The sequence below is a fragment of the Aptenodytes forsteri genome, unplaced genomic scaffold, assembly GCF_000699145.1.
Source record: "Aptenodytes forsteri isolate BGI_AS27 unplaced genomic scaffold, ASM69914v1 Scaffold54, whole genome shotgun sequence".
NCBI classification, from domain to species: Eukaryota; Metazoa; Chordata; class Aves; order Sphenisciformes; family Spheniscidae; genus Aptenodytes; species Aptenodytes forsteri.
Window position 1 is genome coordinate 2,422,474 of NW_008796044.1, and position 15,951 is coordinate 2,438,424.

A 15,951-nucleotide genomic window follows, 5' to 3' on the forward strand; every position below is an offset into this window, starting at 1 on the left:
CAGCTTGTGGCAGGTAAGGAGGCTTGCTCACCTCAACTATCTGCACATTCCCCAGCTCCCAAGTATCTGAACTGCTCAGTTAGCTCCACAAATGATCGACTTTGCAATGCAACATACAGAGGGAAGCTCCACAAATGATCCGACTTTGCAATGCAACATACAGAGGGAAGCAAAAAATCAGCAGCAGGCCAGAATACAGAACCAATAGTAGTAATGTCAGCCTCCCCAAAGCAAGTTGTCTCCTTTGAACTCACTGACCTACAACTCTTCATGACCTGATGGGGTGATCATGGTAGTCTGGTGAAAACAATAGTACCGCTAAAGCTGAGTAAGTTACCAAGGACTTGCATTTCTAGAACTCGCACAACCAAAAATGATCGAGTGGGGAGCAGGGAACGGGGAGGGAAGAATGGGCTGGGGTGGAAAAATTACAAAAACTTAGAAGGCAAACAAGGAGAAAAAGTATTTTGCAATACAAGGCAAGTTATTTGCAAAAATAATTCACCTGACTGAAGACCAGAGAGCCAAGGCATACATGCCCCTTCATGTGATTAACTCGGGTTAATTTCTCACTCAGGTTTAGCAAACACGTAAGAAATGGAAGTGAAATGCTGTACATGTAAAATGAAAGTCCAATATTCGTCTCCCTTTGAAATGGCTTTGTGATCTGGTGACAGAATTACTGGACTTAAATTGGGCACAACAAATAGTTGCGGGTACTAATCTCTTTCCAGAGATGCGGATTTCCAGAATTTGGTTTATGCTACAGAAACGCACAGGATGGTGCACACTTCCTCCAGCAAACCAGCACACATGCAGGCACAGAGCAAACTGAATGCCAACTAGCAAAATCAAAGTGTGTGAAGTAATAAGATGCAGATCTGGGCAGCAGCAGCTACACGACTGCTGAATGGCCTTGAAGAATAAAGCTTTGTCTTCCAAGCTCCGGAGGCCAAGAAGAACTCGAGCCCCAAGAGAGCCTGTGAAGGGTTAGGCTCACACAGACTGACCTGCCTCCTCCATCACAGGAGACAGACTAGAGATCACCTTTCTGAAGGGAAGCCTCACTTTCTGTAAACCCATTTCCCACAGCAGGTTGCTTACTCTAATTAAAGTTCCATAATTGATAGATATTCAGCTCAGCTATTTTTAGGTCTTCTTAGGAGCTGTTTTGTTTTTGAGTGCCTGATTAAGTGCAACACTGTGCTCCAATGAAGAATTAACAGTGGCATTAATTCATAATCCAAGAATTCCTCTGTGCATTTTAAAGGGATATGAGTTTAAGAGGATTGGCTGGCATTAATCTGATCACTTTTGGCATACATTTGCATGGATATGGCTTTTCCACTGGAATTTGTTCCCTATGCATTTCCGAGTCTAACAGCTTTGTTAAACTAACCTCAAGTTTTACCTTTTGTAAATGATCATTTTTTTCCCCTTCTCAGTTAAAAGGAGGTTTATGTATTCTATTTTTCCAATAAAACAGCATCATTACAAAAGAAATGCTTTGCAGACTGCCTGGCATTTGGCTGAAGACTCCAGCCCTTCAGCATTCGCTGACCGAGTCTGAACTATATCGTTGCCGAGCCATGCTAGGTTTGCATTGCAAAGAAACCAGCAATACTGGGCTCAGGTCACACAGTCTTTCTGAATAGCCACTAGCTTGCAAGACTGAACAAAACACAGAACAGGAAGCTCAAGTTTTATTTAACTGTTTTCTTCTTACCTGGAAAAGGTAGTTAGATGATTTATTCATTGTCATATCAAGTCTCCTTTTTTTTTTTAACTGGGGAAAGCTGGCACTTATCTGTGATACAGGCATAACGTAAAATTTTTAGTCTCTTCGGAGATCGTTCAGAGCACATGCATCTCCACAGAAGCGTACATTAAGATGTGCATCCACAACTAGAAAGTACATTAAGATGTGCATCCCCAACCAGTAATTAGTAATTAAAATCCTATATCAGATCAGCCTCTGTTCTTCAGAAAAAAAAAGTGGGAGGTGTGGTCTAAAAACTGACCAGTCAAATACCCACCATTGTTGCAATGCTGCTAAATGTGACTTTGAAATATTCCATCTTAGATTATAAAATATACTTTTAAAAGCTCAGCATTACCACCAGTCACACAAAACCCAAGCTGACAGTTTAACTGTTGAAGGAACTAAACCAGCCTCTGTTCTTCAGAAAAAAAAAGTGGGAGGTGTGGTCTAAAAACTGACCAGTCAAATACCCACCATTGTTGCAATGCTGCTAAATGTGACTTTGAAATATTCCATCTTAGATTATAAAATATACTTTTAAAAGCTCAGCATTACCACCAGTCACACAAAACCCAAGCTGACAGTTTAACTGTTGAAGGAACTAAACCAGTGCACAGAGTGCAAGTGCTACACAACTGAGTTACTACTGTATGTCTGAAATTGTACAACATAATTTAGTTCCATCTCTGATTACATTTATGCTGCAGTAGCTATCTCCTTGTTAAGATGTAGTACTGACATCTCTTTTGACATGATACCCATTATCAGTTTCCAAACCAATTAAGCTAAAGGTTTGTCACTGCAGTTGCTCTTTGTTCTTTTTTGCAGGTTTAACATTATCTGTTCTGGGGCTCTTGTCTCATCGAGTCGTGAAAGAAAAGGACTTAGTGGTGGGTAAGGAAACAGGCAGAATTGTACCCTGACAGTTCTGGCATGGTGAAATGCAGCAGGATATTCACCTACATTTGTGGCTTTAGACTGGTCCACAACAATACTATAAACAGCGTCTGCTACAGTCCACTTTCAAAATCACCATCCCTTTATAAATCTAGTAGTTCTAACCTAACTAATATGGGATCATCTTGATTTCAAGGCCTTAAGTTTTATCTTTCCAGATATTGCAGAGCTAATAAGACAGATGTATTTCCACCATTTGGCTCCCTTCATAATACGTGCATGGGCAAAGTACTTGCTCTTCTATTGTGTTTTTGGAACGTATTTTAATATTGTGCTGCGGGGACAGGAAATACTTCTAACATCACAAGGAGGAATTTTCACAGGAGCAGAAGGTTTCTTGTGAGTCACTATATCCATAGTATTGTTCCAGCTTAAAACCAGTTAAGGTATTTGTTTCTGCAGCTCCTACTAAAGACTATGCCAAAACCACAGTGCTCTGATAGCTGGAGATCTTTTCATTTTAGCATCAATTATTCATGCCTATTCAGACCCATCTTTCCTCATGATAATGTTTTTTAAACTCTGAGAAAATCTATAGATAATCTAAGACAGACATGAGGTATCAAACCTTCTTTAACTGCAAGGCAGTGCTGTATGCCCTTCGTCATTACTTCAAATGAATTATTGTGCTGCCTTTATGAAGTTCTGTCTCTTTTTAAAGAGCGTATTAATGATCTCAGGTTTGTCATTATTCACTCGCCCCTCCTTGGAAAAGATACAGGCTAAAGTAAGAGTGCTCCACTTCAATCTGAAGATACAAAGTCAGTGTGAATTAAATTGCAATCTTGAGCAAAGCTTAAAAGTAAAGAGCAGTTTTAACATTGAAAAATTAACTACTGCATCTGGGGGGTTAATATTAATGTTGTTTTAAAAAGACACAGAAAGATTTGAATATCAAGTTTAAACTCTAGAAAATCTATAGATAATCTAAGACAGACATGAGGTATCAAACCTTCTTTAACTGCAAGGCAGTGCTGTATGCCCTTCGTCATTACTTCAAATGAATTATTGTGCTGCCTTTATGAAGTTCTGTCTCTTTTTAAAGAGCGTATTAATGATCTCAGGTTTGTCATTATTCACTCGCCCCTCCTTGGAAAAGATACAGGCTAAAGTAAGAGTGCTCCACTTCAATCTGAAGATACAAAGTCAGTGTGAATTAAATTGCAATCTTGAGCAAAGCTTAAAAGTAAAGAGCAGTTTTAACATTGAAAAATTAACTACTGCATCTGGGGGGTTAATATTAATGTTGTTTTAAAAAGACACAGAAAGATTTGAATATCAAGGTAGATGTTCATCTTGGATTGGCAAAATAGACAGTTCTGATAAAATTAAACCTAGGAAGAAAAGTGTAAGCTCATGTCAAAAAGCAGCTGGGCACACACAGTCTTTGTCAACTGTCACAGATACAGATCAAATTTTACGCCACTGAGAAACATAGCCTATTGACCATGCCAATATACTAAAAAGAGAACGTTATGAGTAACCTCAGCCTTAAAGCTCTTATCTCTAACCAGAAACTGGAGAAAAAAACCCTTCTCTTTGCATATATCGCAAGTACAGATTGTACCATGCATCTGAAGTTTGTTTTTCTGGAATTGCAAATCCCTTTAGAGCAGTTAAAATTGAAATCAACACCACTGATGGTTACATTGCTGAACAAGGACTAGCCCAGCCAAAGTCTAAATATCACTTGGTGGTTTTTCATTTAACTAGAGTATTTATCCATAAAAATACAGGTACTATCTAAACAGTTGAGTTAGCTATTATCTATTAAAAAAGTAAAGCCCAGAAAACTTTTGCCTAAATTAGCATGCTAAGTAGATATGAATTTTTTAAATCTATTCTTCATTCATCTCAGATGAGAGGGCAAGGGTGAAAACATACATTCTTACAGATAAGCAGACGAGCTCTGAAATTGTAGTCATTGACCATATTTTGATATGTTAGGTGTTAACACAATATACATTCCTCCTTATCTGACTTAAAGCCATGCAAGCATTCATTTCATTTTGAATAAGGTAAGGAGATGCCTTGCAGTACAGTCTCCTTATTAGGAATGGGGAAGCATTGGCAACAGGTAGCAAAACCACTTATGTCCCCACAGGTGTGGCCAGACTGAATTCTTCATGTATTAGTCACTCCTTAGTAATTTCTAGGATGGTTATTTATTTCTTGAATGATAACGTTGGCCCAGAAAGCCTATTGCCTCACTTGCTCAGAAATTACCATGTTTGTTTAGCAGTAACGCTGGGTTTCAATCTGAGTGGCACCTTTTCTAGTGAAACATATCTTCAGAATAAGCTGTGTGACAGCCAGAAGGTACAGTCTAAAGAATTACCTTCTCTTTGCTTCTTCATATTGAAGGCGTAATCTCACTTTCTCAGCCAACTGGTTATTGCTGCTGGTAATAAACTGAGACACAAAATATAAAATCAGCAAGTTAGTAACCACTCCTCTTTTGATATTCCCTATTGAAATTGATGATGATACAAGTTACACTTGCTCTTGTCAAACTCATTTACTAGTTAAACCAATCACAGAATAGGAAAATTTTGCCTTTGATTAAATTTTTCATGATTGCTTCAAATACTTAAAAACCCACAAGATTCAGAGGCTCTTTCTGGCCTAGTTTATCAGAAAAAGAAAGTCTACCACATCTCTCTTGGGCTTCTATTTTCATGCAAACAGAAATAGCTCTGTAACCTGTCTTCTTAAATGCTGTTTGCAATCTTTAAGTGCTGCATTGCATTTTGTTTTGGATGACATCTTGCTTTGGTTGTAAAGTCTTAAAGACAAGGGACATCCCATCACGCCCAAATCTGCAGATCTTTAGTCACATGTGTGGCCCTGACTGAAAGCGGCTGCAAACATTTAAGTAAAAGTTCACAGGAGAGGCTTCCGTGATGTCCTGTGAGACATATGATGTATCCACAGCGCTGATCGAGTCCTTGCTCAGGCTGGCACCAACCTGACAGTTATGATCCTGTTGCACAAGGAGGACTGAAGGTTTATGAGTATTACACATGTTTGATAGCATCAAAATATCTGCACATATGCTATCATTCTCCCTCGTAAGACACTAAAAGCCAAATGCACTCTTAAGGGAAGAGTCCTCATTAGAGCTTAGCCCATACGTAGCTGCTGAATGTTTCTTGCCTAGTAGCATATCACTGCTACGAAGAGCTAAGGGAATATTTGTATAACAAGAAGCTACACCTACAGGCAAAATAAAACTTCCTTCCCTTTTATTCCCACCTGGGTTGTTCTAATAGAGGCAGTGCGGGGAAGCAGCAGGTTGCCTTTAGAGATACGTTAACACTGCACACAAAAATGAATGTCACGCTGAAGTTTAAACCAGGAGAAGGTACCATTTCATAAATACTTGCCCATGCTTGGAAACTCGTACTAAGGCAGTACTACATACAGTTCAGAGGAATGTCTCCACATGCACTTGGTTTCTCACACATTACTCACGTTTCCCGAAACATCTGTCTGGGAGCTGACATCCAGGTACTGCCGGGGTAACAAAGGGCTGGAGCTTTCCACAGACACGCCGCTGGCCCACAGGTCTGACTGGGATCCTCTGTCATTCACAAAGCTGTCTTTTAACCTGGCTAAGCTCTAAAACCATAAAGTCATGAGGTGAGCTCACTTCTGCTCAAAGTACCTCGGCAGCTCCATAGCTTTAGCCTAAACTACATGATTAAGATCTGACCGTGTTTACTGTGAGCACTCAGACCCTGCAAACACGAGGTCAGGCATGGCTGGACTGCACCTCCCACAGCACGAACCACAGGCATTAGCACACCATTTTGCCCAGACAGACAGGCTCTGTGCTGCAGATGGCAGACCAAGTGAGCCACAGTGTTTTCATGGCTTCTCCAGATCTGTTCTTTGACAGCAGTACAGTCACACCGGTTCATTCTTGACCAATAAACCCTGAGACAAACACTCATCTCTAAGCAAGTGCTTACTGCTGTTAGTTGCTATGTTTTATACTTCTTATTTCCAGGATCTGAAGAACAAAAAGGCTGCAGTCCAACCACAATACAGAACTAATTTATGTTAATAAAAATCTCGATCACATATCTGAAATACAAAATACTTAAATTACTTCTCAGAAATTCAATCTGATAGCAATGGAGACACGAAATACTATAAAGTCATCCTGTTTCAACACCTGAATGAGATCTTGTTTTTCCTTCTCCCCTGATGTGATAGCCTTCTTGAGAGCTTTCATTTCACTTAAAATGGCTTGTGCTTCATCAAGTTTGTAGCCACCTTGAGTATCAGACATTTTCATGTCAATTCTGCATGGAAATGTAAAAAAAAAATACAGTAAGCTAACACTTCATAGTCCAGTTAATTTAATCATCCCAGATGCAGGCATCTTGACATTAAGTTTTAAGAAAAACACACTCCGAAATATAACAAAGACAGCAGAAGGAACAAAGAACCCCACTCATCATCACCTAAGTTACTCCACTCAGAAGTACGTTAAGCTTCAGAACTCTGATTTTAGCCATATCATCTCTTTGACTCCTTAGGGAGGACAAAGATGCACACGAAACCCCCAAAACAGTAGGTTTGGGCAGATCGCTGCTAGTTACCTTGTTTCTAACCCAGAGAGGATCAACTTAGCCATCTATGAGAACTACCTTATTTTCAGCCATGATTTCAAAAACCAGGCATAGATCTCACATGCACAGATGTATTTGCTTGCACAACCTAATTACAAGCTGCCTCATCCTTCCCTCTCCTCAAAGGAATTCTACCACAGTTGACATTTATAATAAATAAGATATTAACCAGTGACATTATTTAAAACATGCCAGATGTCTATTCGTACAAAGGTAAGTACCTGAAACTTTTTCTCCCCTTCCACTCCACCCCAAATTTTTCCTCAGTGCCCTAAAACAATAGCTCTTACAGTTAAGACAATAGGCTGTACTGCGTCATCCATATTGAGCAATACTGAGTAAAACAGAATACCATTTAACTGGCGAGATCCTGGTTCAAAATCTTTTTGCCATGAAGTCAGTTATGATGCGGTCGATCACATAGAGGCATTGATTTGAGATAACTACCCCCATGTCTGTGTACTGCTTTCAGTTGCATATGCCTAAAGATAGCAGCAGCAACATATTTCAGCTTACGTTATTTAGGCAGCTATTTATAAATGTAGAGGGGGATGCATTACAAGCCAGAGATGTTCTACACTGAAAATAAGATCTTGAGAACAAACTCACTTCTTCAGTGTTTGAAATCCATGCTCTTTGTACTGAAGCTCTTGCTTCATGTGAGCTACTTCTCTCTTGAGTTTATTAACCTGTAACAAGGTGTCACATTTTTAGAATGATACTTTACATGAACATTTAGGTACAGCACTACCCATTCAATTCAAAACTTATTCAGTGTAGACAGTACTCCAAACAAAGTTTCCAGATAATCAGTTCATCTCAACAGCAGCTAACAGCCCTGACTGCATCCTCATCAGGACATTATCACTGGCTAGGGATTTATCCAGTACCCAGATATTACACCACTTAATAAGGGGCTCAAGGGAAGTTTCAACCTCATAAGCAGAAAAGCTGAGAAAAATTCAACAGGCAGGAACGAAACACGTGTCGATTTTACTCAGTAATGTTTAAAACCTTCCCAGTCATTAAAAAAAACGTTAAGCATCAGGACAGGAGTTACACTGCATCGATAGAAGCCATCCTCCAAGATACCAAACTGAAAGGCCCCACTGCATGAGTAACACAGCAAGATGGTAATACATATTGTAAATCCACTGACCCTACAGCTTGCTGTTTTATATTCCTCCACAGAGGCCAGACTGACCTACTTTACTTTTGTCCTTTCTTCTTCCCAAACTGAGCTCTGCATGAGAGCGCACACTGCTGCTGCTAACAACCCTCACTAAGCCCAGGACAAAACAGCTGCCAGTCTCTGGAGAGAACTCGCAGCTCTCCAGTGCTGTGGCACACCGAGGAGCCAGCACACAGCTGAATACCCCACAGCGTATCTGTACAGCAGTATGTACTGCCAGCTTCCAAGGAAGTCTAAAGTCTAAGGGAAAAAAGTGTTTCAAACTCTTAAGACTGCAACGTTTGAGAATCCTGATAAATTATCTCCTAGATTAAGAAAGGCAACATTAGCTTTTTCAACTGCTTTGGCATCTCCTTTAGTATTTGCCATGAGGTTTGGAAATATCTGAAGATTACTCGTGGCAAGCAAAGGTCCGTTCATACCACTTACCCTGGATTTTGTAGTAGCAATCTCCGCTTTGAGGATCTCCGGGTCATACTTGGAACTCGATGATGAGCCAGAGAGCACTAGAACAAGTACAACAGCCAGTTTAACAGCTCTACCTTCCTCCCTACTCTCCTACCAGCCCTACCACAGATCAAGACCTCCCATACTCCTGCGCACCCAGATCTCCACACATTGCTGGTGTAGGCCTTTTACCCATTGTCCAGATCTCTTCTCACCCTTCAAAAGGCAGGGAAAGGCAATAGTGCAGTCAAGTACTCCATAAAAAGTGTATACTAAAGAGGCCAGAGCATGTCCTGCATCTCCAAAGTCTTGATTTGTTCTAGGTTAACACACTTAACTCAGGCTCCCAAACACGTTCACTCCATGCAATAGTGTGGCTTCCTGCATTTCCAAAGGCATTTAACAGAACTGAAGGGTCAGGCATTGCATAAAGGTTTACTTTTTTTTTTTAAGACTTTCTCATTGAGTAAACAATCCACTGAATGTTTAGAAACAAAGAAAAGCAAAGAATGAGAAGAAACTGAAAAATGCGATGCAAGCATCTCACAGCCTTGAGGACATGACCAATCATACAATGTGTCACACTGGATTAAATCAATGTCCCATTAAGAGCAGAATTCTCTTCTCAGCAGCGGCTAAAACCCTTCTGCTTCAGAAGGTACAGAAGCTCCCCAATGTGCAATGCTGTTAGAGGTAGCTGTAGGCAAGTGAGATGTTTTGATCCTTGCAGCCATCAGTTTATGCCCTATAAAACATGGGAAAGCATTTCTAGTTCTTTCTGTTTGGCTGTATTTTTAAAGACAGATCGCATTACACCGATGTAATTCATGTTCACAGCGTTCCTAGTGTACTGCTCTGGTACACTAGTATTTAGGTAGAGTGCTCTTAAGACCAAAAACTGTACTTCAGAGATGATGGACAGGACCCTAGTCAAATAAGAATCCTTCAGTTGACAGAAAACTACTTAAATACTTTTTAACATCAGGCACAGCATTAGCCAGTGGAATTCATCACCGTAAGATATAACTCAGCAAGAGTGAAGTGGGGGAAGGTCAGTGCATTGACATGGCTAGCAAGAACAAAAAAGTGTGATACTAAGGATTATAAAAAAATTCTAGAAGACTTGCAGGAAATAAATCCTCCTCTGGATGTTTTCCAGCTCCTAACTAGTTAACAAAAAGGAGGAAATTTGGCCTTCTATAAGCATTTCTGCACCAACTCTTGAAGCAAGAGGTATTGATATTTCCTGTGTGACAAAGAATATGGAGCACAAAACAATGTTCTTCACACACAGAGAGGTATCCACCAATGTTAGCTTTTACATGGCATAAAATACAGACCCTTAGCTCCCCGAGACAGTCACTCAACTACCTGGGACGTTAAACTCCAAAAGGGCCTGGGAACGCTATCTGAGATGAGCCTTCTTGCCTTGTTTCTATACTTTGGACAGAGGAATCAAGGAAAATACCACATAACTTCATTTTTTTCACATTGAGCCAACCACCACATTTTTTCACATTTGTTGAAGCCCATGCTGAAAAATCTGCACACTGGCTCCAGTGACTGAGCCAACCACAATAGTGTTTCATAACAATTATCCTTTACCAAATAGGTGCTAGGCAGCTATTGCTTTTGAGACAGACTGAGCAAACATGGAGAGTGACATGGCATAACACATCCCAGTGCTCTATCAGAGGACCAGCTTCAAGCATTTTACTGTCCTAGCGGGTTCAGGATTGAGAAAGTCACTGGATAAGAGTTCGCTAACTACTCACAGCTGGTCTGAGAGCCCAGTTTGTGCTCCCAAACATCATGCAGCTGCCGATATTCTTGCTGGGCCAATTCAAGCCTCTGCTGTTTCACTTGATAGATCTCCTTCTGTGCAGCAATCGCCTCCTGGGCCAGGACAAGATAGTCTTTCAGCATATGCTCCTGCTCCCGCCGCCATTGCACACGAGGGTCTTCTATCTGTGTAGTTTCTTAGAGAGAAAACAGAAGGAGGCAAGATCAATGGAAAGCAGGTTTGTACTGCTGCCTGGAGAAGCTCCACCATTTATGGAAATAATTTAAAATAGCCCTTTGCCCCATCCCCTAATAAAAAAGTGGAATAAGGACATTTTCCTTTTTTCTTAGGAGGTGACCATTGATCCATAATGAACTCCAATGAGCTCTGCCACGCTGAATCACTGTATAGAACAATTCATGACCAAATCATGATACAACTTGCCAACTCCTCTGCTGCTGAAGCCATCCTGGTTCTGCCTCTTAACACATCCACACAAGCATGTGCACACACAAGCTCTAAGATACTGACATTGACTGTTAGACTTATCTTTATTGTAACTGCTTTATAATACTACTAATAAAATACCTCTACTATTTCACTGATAAACTTTCAGAAAATATCATTGCCACATGACTGCATTATACTGCATCTGACAACATGAAAGCGGTTACAGCTCTGCCCGTCCTCTTTGGCTGCCAAGTGGCTTTTATTAAAAAGGGGAAAGAAAACCTCCTCACTCAGATTCCATAGGTAAGTAAAAATAAAGACTCATTAACTCACAGAACGTATTCATGAAAGCATCTCAAATGACATTATATAAACAGCATCTCAGAAGGGGAGTAAACATTTCCTTCACTGAAAGCAGGCACAGCAGTAAATCACTGCAGAATACAGGAGGCGGAGTTTAAAGAAAATGTTTCTTGGTAACATAGGCAACGCAGTCACGAACAGCTACACCACTTCCATCTCCATTACCCCAACACAACCAACACATTGCTTTTCAGGTTTCTAATCATGAAAAAGGCATAAGGTCACAGACATGCAGCTAGTCCTAATACTAATTAGGCAAATTTATTGTCAGTATTTGTCTCAGTTTTGTGAAGAAGTGTACAAAATATTTTTCATTTCTCTTTCAAGGCTATTATGTTCTTGCTTGGAACAGGTTCCAATGTTCAGTTGACTAAGTGCTCTAAAATGTCTAAACTACCATGCTTGAATAAGGATGCCTAGTTACCACATAATGAATAATTAATAAAAAGGAGCTGCTTGAAACTATCAGTAGGAATCTAATCTGCATATCTTAAGAGCCTCTTTAAATATTTAGTAAAAACTGCCACCGTGGAAGGTATGAGCAGCTCTTAAGCAAGTCGGGCATAAGACTAACACCGCAATACGCGGGATGTAGGGAAGAGAACAGTTTGACAATAATCCTAGGAGCAGAACTAGAAATAAAGGATTTTACCCAAGGGATGGACACTCAACCATTTTCACAAGCTGTCCATGATCATGCTGAGGAGAAAATTAACAGGACACGCCAGCAAAAACTTGTTTTAACAGTATCTCAAGATCCAAAAGAACACATGGCATTTCAAGTTACACAGTGAAACCCAGAGAAGCTGCAAGAGATCATTAAAAAAACCCCAAACTTTTAGACACTAACAGTATAGTTTGTAGAAGCATTTCAACAAAAAGTCCCTTATAGGTCCTGCTAGCAGAAGCAACATTTCAACTGATGTAATATTAAAGCTAAGCCTGGACCTGAAAAACTGCCCAAAAATAACTTGAAGAAAGTTCAAGTTGTGAACTTTGTGCCAACTGTAGGTGCTGGTGCCCTCCCAGACAGCACTATGGTTTCTTTTGCTCCCCCTAAGAGAGAAGTCAGGAAGACACAGCAGTGCATCAACTGTAACAGTCCAAAAAACCATAGGCTCCTGCCTCTATTCTTGCCTCCAGATCCCATTTTCCAGATAACCATTACCCACACCCAGATGGAGTAACTCCCTTTACTCCATAGTTGAACCAGAAGGGGAAAGTCTGCTGCGAGTTACGCAGAGAGCTGCCCCCCATATTCCCAGACACGCAGCTTCCCTGGACCAGCAACCAGCAACCATGACTCAGGACTCTTAATTTCAAGCTTAATGAGTATGCTGGCAAAGTACCCACAACTCCTGAAGTCTAATTCAGGACACTGGGGCACAAGTCTACCTGTGGCTTCTTCAAGCTTGCTATTTCCAGCTTTCCCTTAAACTAGCAGCCCATTCTTCCTATAATTGCAAGAAAGGCAGTGGAAGCTGCTGCAGGGAAATCCCTCCATTATAAGTGACTAGGAAGACGACTATCAAAATCTGCCTCATCCTGTACACCTCCCGTTAGGTGGTGAAACACTGACACTGCCCCAAACACGCACACCACCTGACAAAGTGAACACCTGGCAGCCAGCTCATGGAGAGGATGGACAACCCACTTATGTACTGAAACGGCTTTGTTCCCATTTTTCTAAATATTCACGTCAACCTTTTCAGTAATCACAGCACTAACTGTATTCCCCTTGATTGCAGCTCTGAGCTTTGATTTTCAAACATGTAATAACAATCTATGAAAATATTGGCCAAGGGCTCTCGATCTGTCCCAGCTACTGAGAAATGCAAAATACATTCAAAAGTCAGATGAAAGGACTACAGAAATGCATGCTGCTACATCATTTGTTGTCTTGTGTATTTTTAATTTAATGTTGAGCTTGTCATAAATAAATCTGATTGTTTCATGTTTGAAGAATGTAGTCTTACTATGCTTGCATCAGCATCTGGCAAGAAAATCATCGTTTCTCTGTGCAAATCAAATTCCAAAGAAGTTCTCCCAGAGAGAGACACTCAGGGCTATGCATTAATACTGTATTAGGAATATTCTTGGTACTCAATTAAATTTAATTGTATTTATTTTGCCTCAGAGAGAAGGTTAGAAGTGTTCTCCATCTCACTTTTTTTAATGGCTCCTGGCTTTAGATTTAATTTAGGTTTGTCCTTGGGCTTCTTTATGATAATTAGTCTCAAATACTTCCAGTGTGCAGCAAGAACCAACATGCCTCCATCCCCTTCACACCCTCTGATGACGGTTCCTTCCTGCACAGGGAATCTGCAAGAGACCTTGGAGAAGACAACGGTTTTGGACACCCTCCAGAGGATACTTCAACATAAACCACAAAGATGAGCCTCTTGATTAGCTGAAGGTAAGTAGATATGGTTTGTTTTATCATGATTTGGATTAGAGCTGGCATAAGAAATAGGGTCATGATTTTGTTTCTCTTCTTTTCAACCTTTTAATTGAAATTCTAGGTCAAGTCTTGTAGCCTCTGGCATCCCATAGAAGTGAAACTTTTTAAGAGCAACTGCTATTAAGCAGGTGTCAGCATGGTTTGAAGCCTTCTCTGCATGCCCTTGAAGCCTGTGGTGCTTTCGAGTGGCACAGACCAGGGGTAACTACCTCAGACCACACAGGGCTCAGACCTGGATCTTTGTGCATTCACCCTGGGGCCAACTCAAATGTACAACTAAGATCATGTTTGGTTTGTCCCACCTACATGCTGTGGTTACTGCCAGCTGAAACACTCAGGAGGTCCGACAAGCTTCCATGTCCCACAGCAGGCTTCAGATCAAGGGGTTTTTCCTGTACCTGGACTGTGTCCCTCCAGGATCACAGCTAGCCATCCTTGTTTAGGCAAAAACCAGTGGAGTAAGTTAATGCCCCAGTTTTGGCTAGGATGGGTCACAGTGACAAGAGCTCAGCTTTCTCCAGTGTGGATAGGAGGGGAAGACAAATGCGAAGATAAAAATACATCTCAAACCAAAGTGAAAGTTCAGAGGGAACAAAGAAGAGACTCTTGGAAACATCCTCTCCTTTTACTTGAGCCGAGTTTTTCCTGTCATCAGAGGTGACCCTGATGTTTACTTCAGAAGGTGAGCTGAAGATTATTTCTTCTGGGGACAATGCCAGCTCCCACAGCACCTGCAGAGGCTTACCTCTACTGCAACAGTCTGTCACTGCCTGATAAGCCAGAGGAGGGAACTGATCCAAGGGAAAACAACACCAAGCCCCACAGACATTTCACTAGAAAGGGACAGGGAACAAACAGCTTCCCCAAAAGCACTGTACAGGTAAAACTGAATTGGCAGGAACCTCTTAATCCAACACTGCTGCCTAACACAGCAAAGCCCTTCAGAGTCCCTGGAAGGTGGCACACCCCTGTCTCTGGGCCTGGAGCACCCTGGTAGGCACCTCCCACATCCCAGCACCTGATACAGCAAACCTCCAACCACCAGAGAAGGGAAGAGAAGTCCAACCATATTTTTGACTCCTCTTGAGAGCTTGCCCAGGCTCTTCTCCTTTCCTGGCTGCACACAGTCATGAAAACATGAAATCATTCGGAAGGAGGTAAAAAGAACTCTTACCCAGTCCCAAGTGAGAGTAGAAAAAGCATTAAGATTCAGACTGTCTTTATAAAGCAACCTCATCATTAACTCTCCAGAGTGCTTTCTTGTGGAAGCGAAATGACTGTCTTAAAACCTCATCATTAACTCTCCAGAGTGCTTTCATGTGGAAGGGAAGAGTCCAACCATATTTTTGACTCCTCTGGAGAAGATGCCCAGGCTCTTCTCCTTTCCTGGCTGCACACAGTCATGAAAACATGAAATCATAGAGTGCTTTCTTGTGGAAGCGAAATGGACACAAGACATGGTCTTACAGACTTATAGGAGATCCCAATTTGTCTTGCAATTTAGCACCTTCTCCAAAGTTTGTCCAGTCCTCTCCCCTGCAGATTTGTTTTGTGTGATTCTGTACACTTGTCTACCCCTTCTTCCCCACTATCCTTTCCTGTAAAAGGAAAAATCAACATCCCCTGCCTCACAGAAAAATAGTTAGGATAAAGCCATTTGAAGACATGTAAATACTGTGACATTGGGATGACATAAGCTCTAAATAAAAATTTGTCACCTTCACATCTGGAGATGTTTGATCTTTGTATTGCAGAGGGGAGTTAGTGCTTTTTGAGAATAGGCTTTCTTCATTCTGCATTTTTAATAACCAAGAGAAGTTGCTAAAACCTGGAAGGTGCATTCTCAGGCCAGGTGAAAATGTGGCTTTTCTGAAAAAGGGAAGGGTGTGAAGATAG

The 15,951-nt window shown here is 41.0% G+C and overlaps 1 protein-coding gene across 1 annotated transcript in view; it reads right to left on the reverse strand.

The window, feature by feature from the left end:
• The window catches only part of WWC1 (WW and C2 domain containing 1), a 61,896-nt gene that overhangs the window by 23,354 nt on the left and 22,591 nt on the right, over nucleotides 1-15,951 (reverse strand). The window contains exons 3-8 of the mRNA XM_009285707.2: nucleotides 10,774-10,977; nucleotides 8,981-9,057; nucleotides 7,969-8,048; nucleotides 6,900-7,029; nucleotides 6,194-6,340; nucleotides 5,058-5,131 (exon numbers count right to left, since the gene is read on the reverse strand). Of these exons, the coding sequence (XP_009283982.1) occupies nucleotides 5,058-5,131; nucleotides 6,194-6,340; nucleotides 6,900-7,029; nucleotides 7,969-8,048; nucleotides 8,981-9,057; nucleotides 10,774-10,924 (659 nt within the window). The 5' untranslated portion in view covers nucleotides 10,925-10,977. The remainder of the gene's footprint in view (nucleotides 1-5,057; nucleotides 5,132-6,193; nucleotides 6,341-6,899; nucleotides 7,030-7,968; nucleotides 8,049-8,980; nucleotides 9,058-10,773; nucleotides 10,978-15,951) is intronic.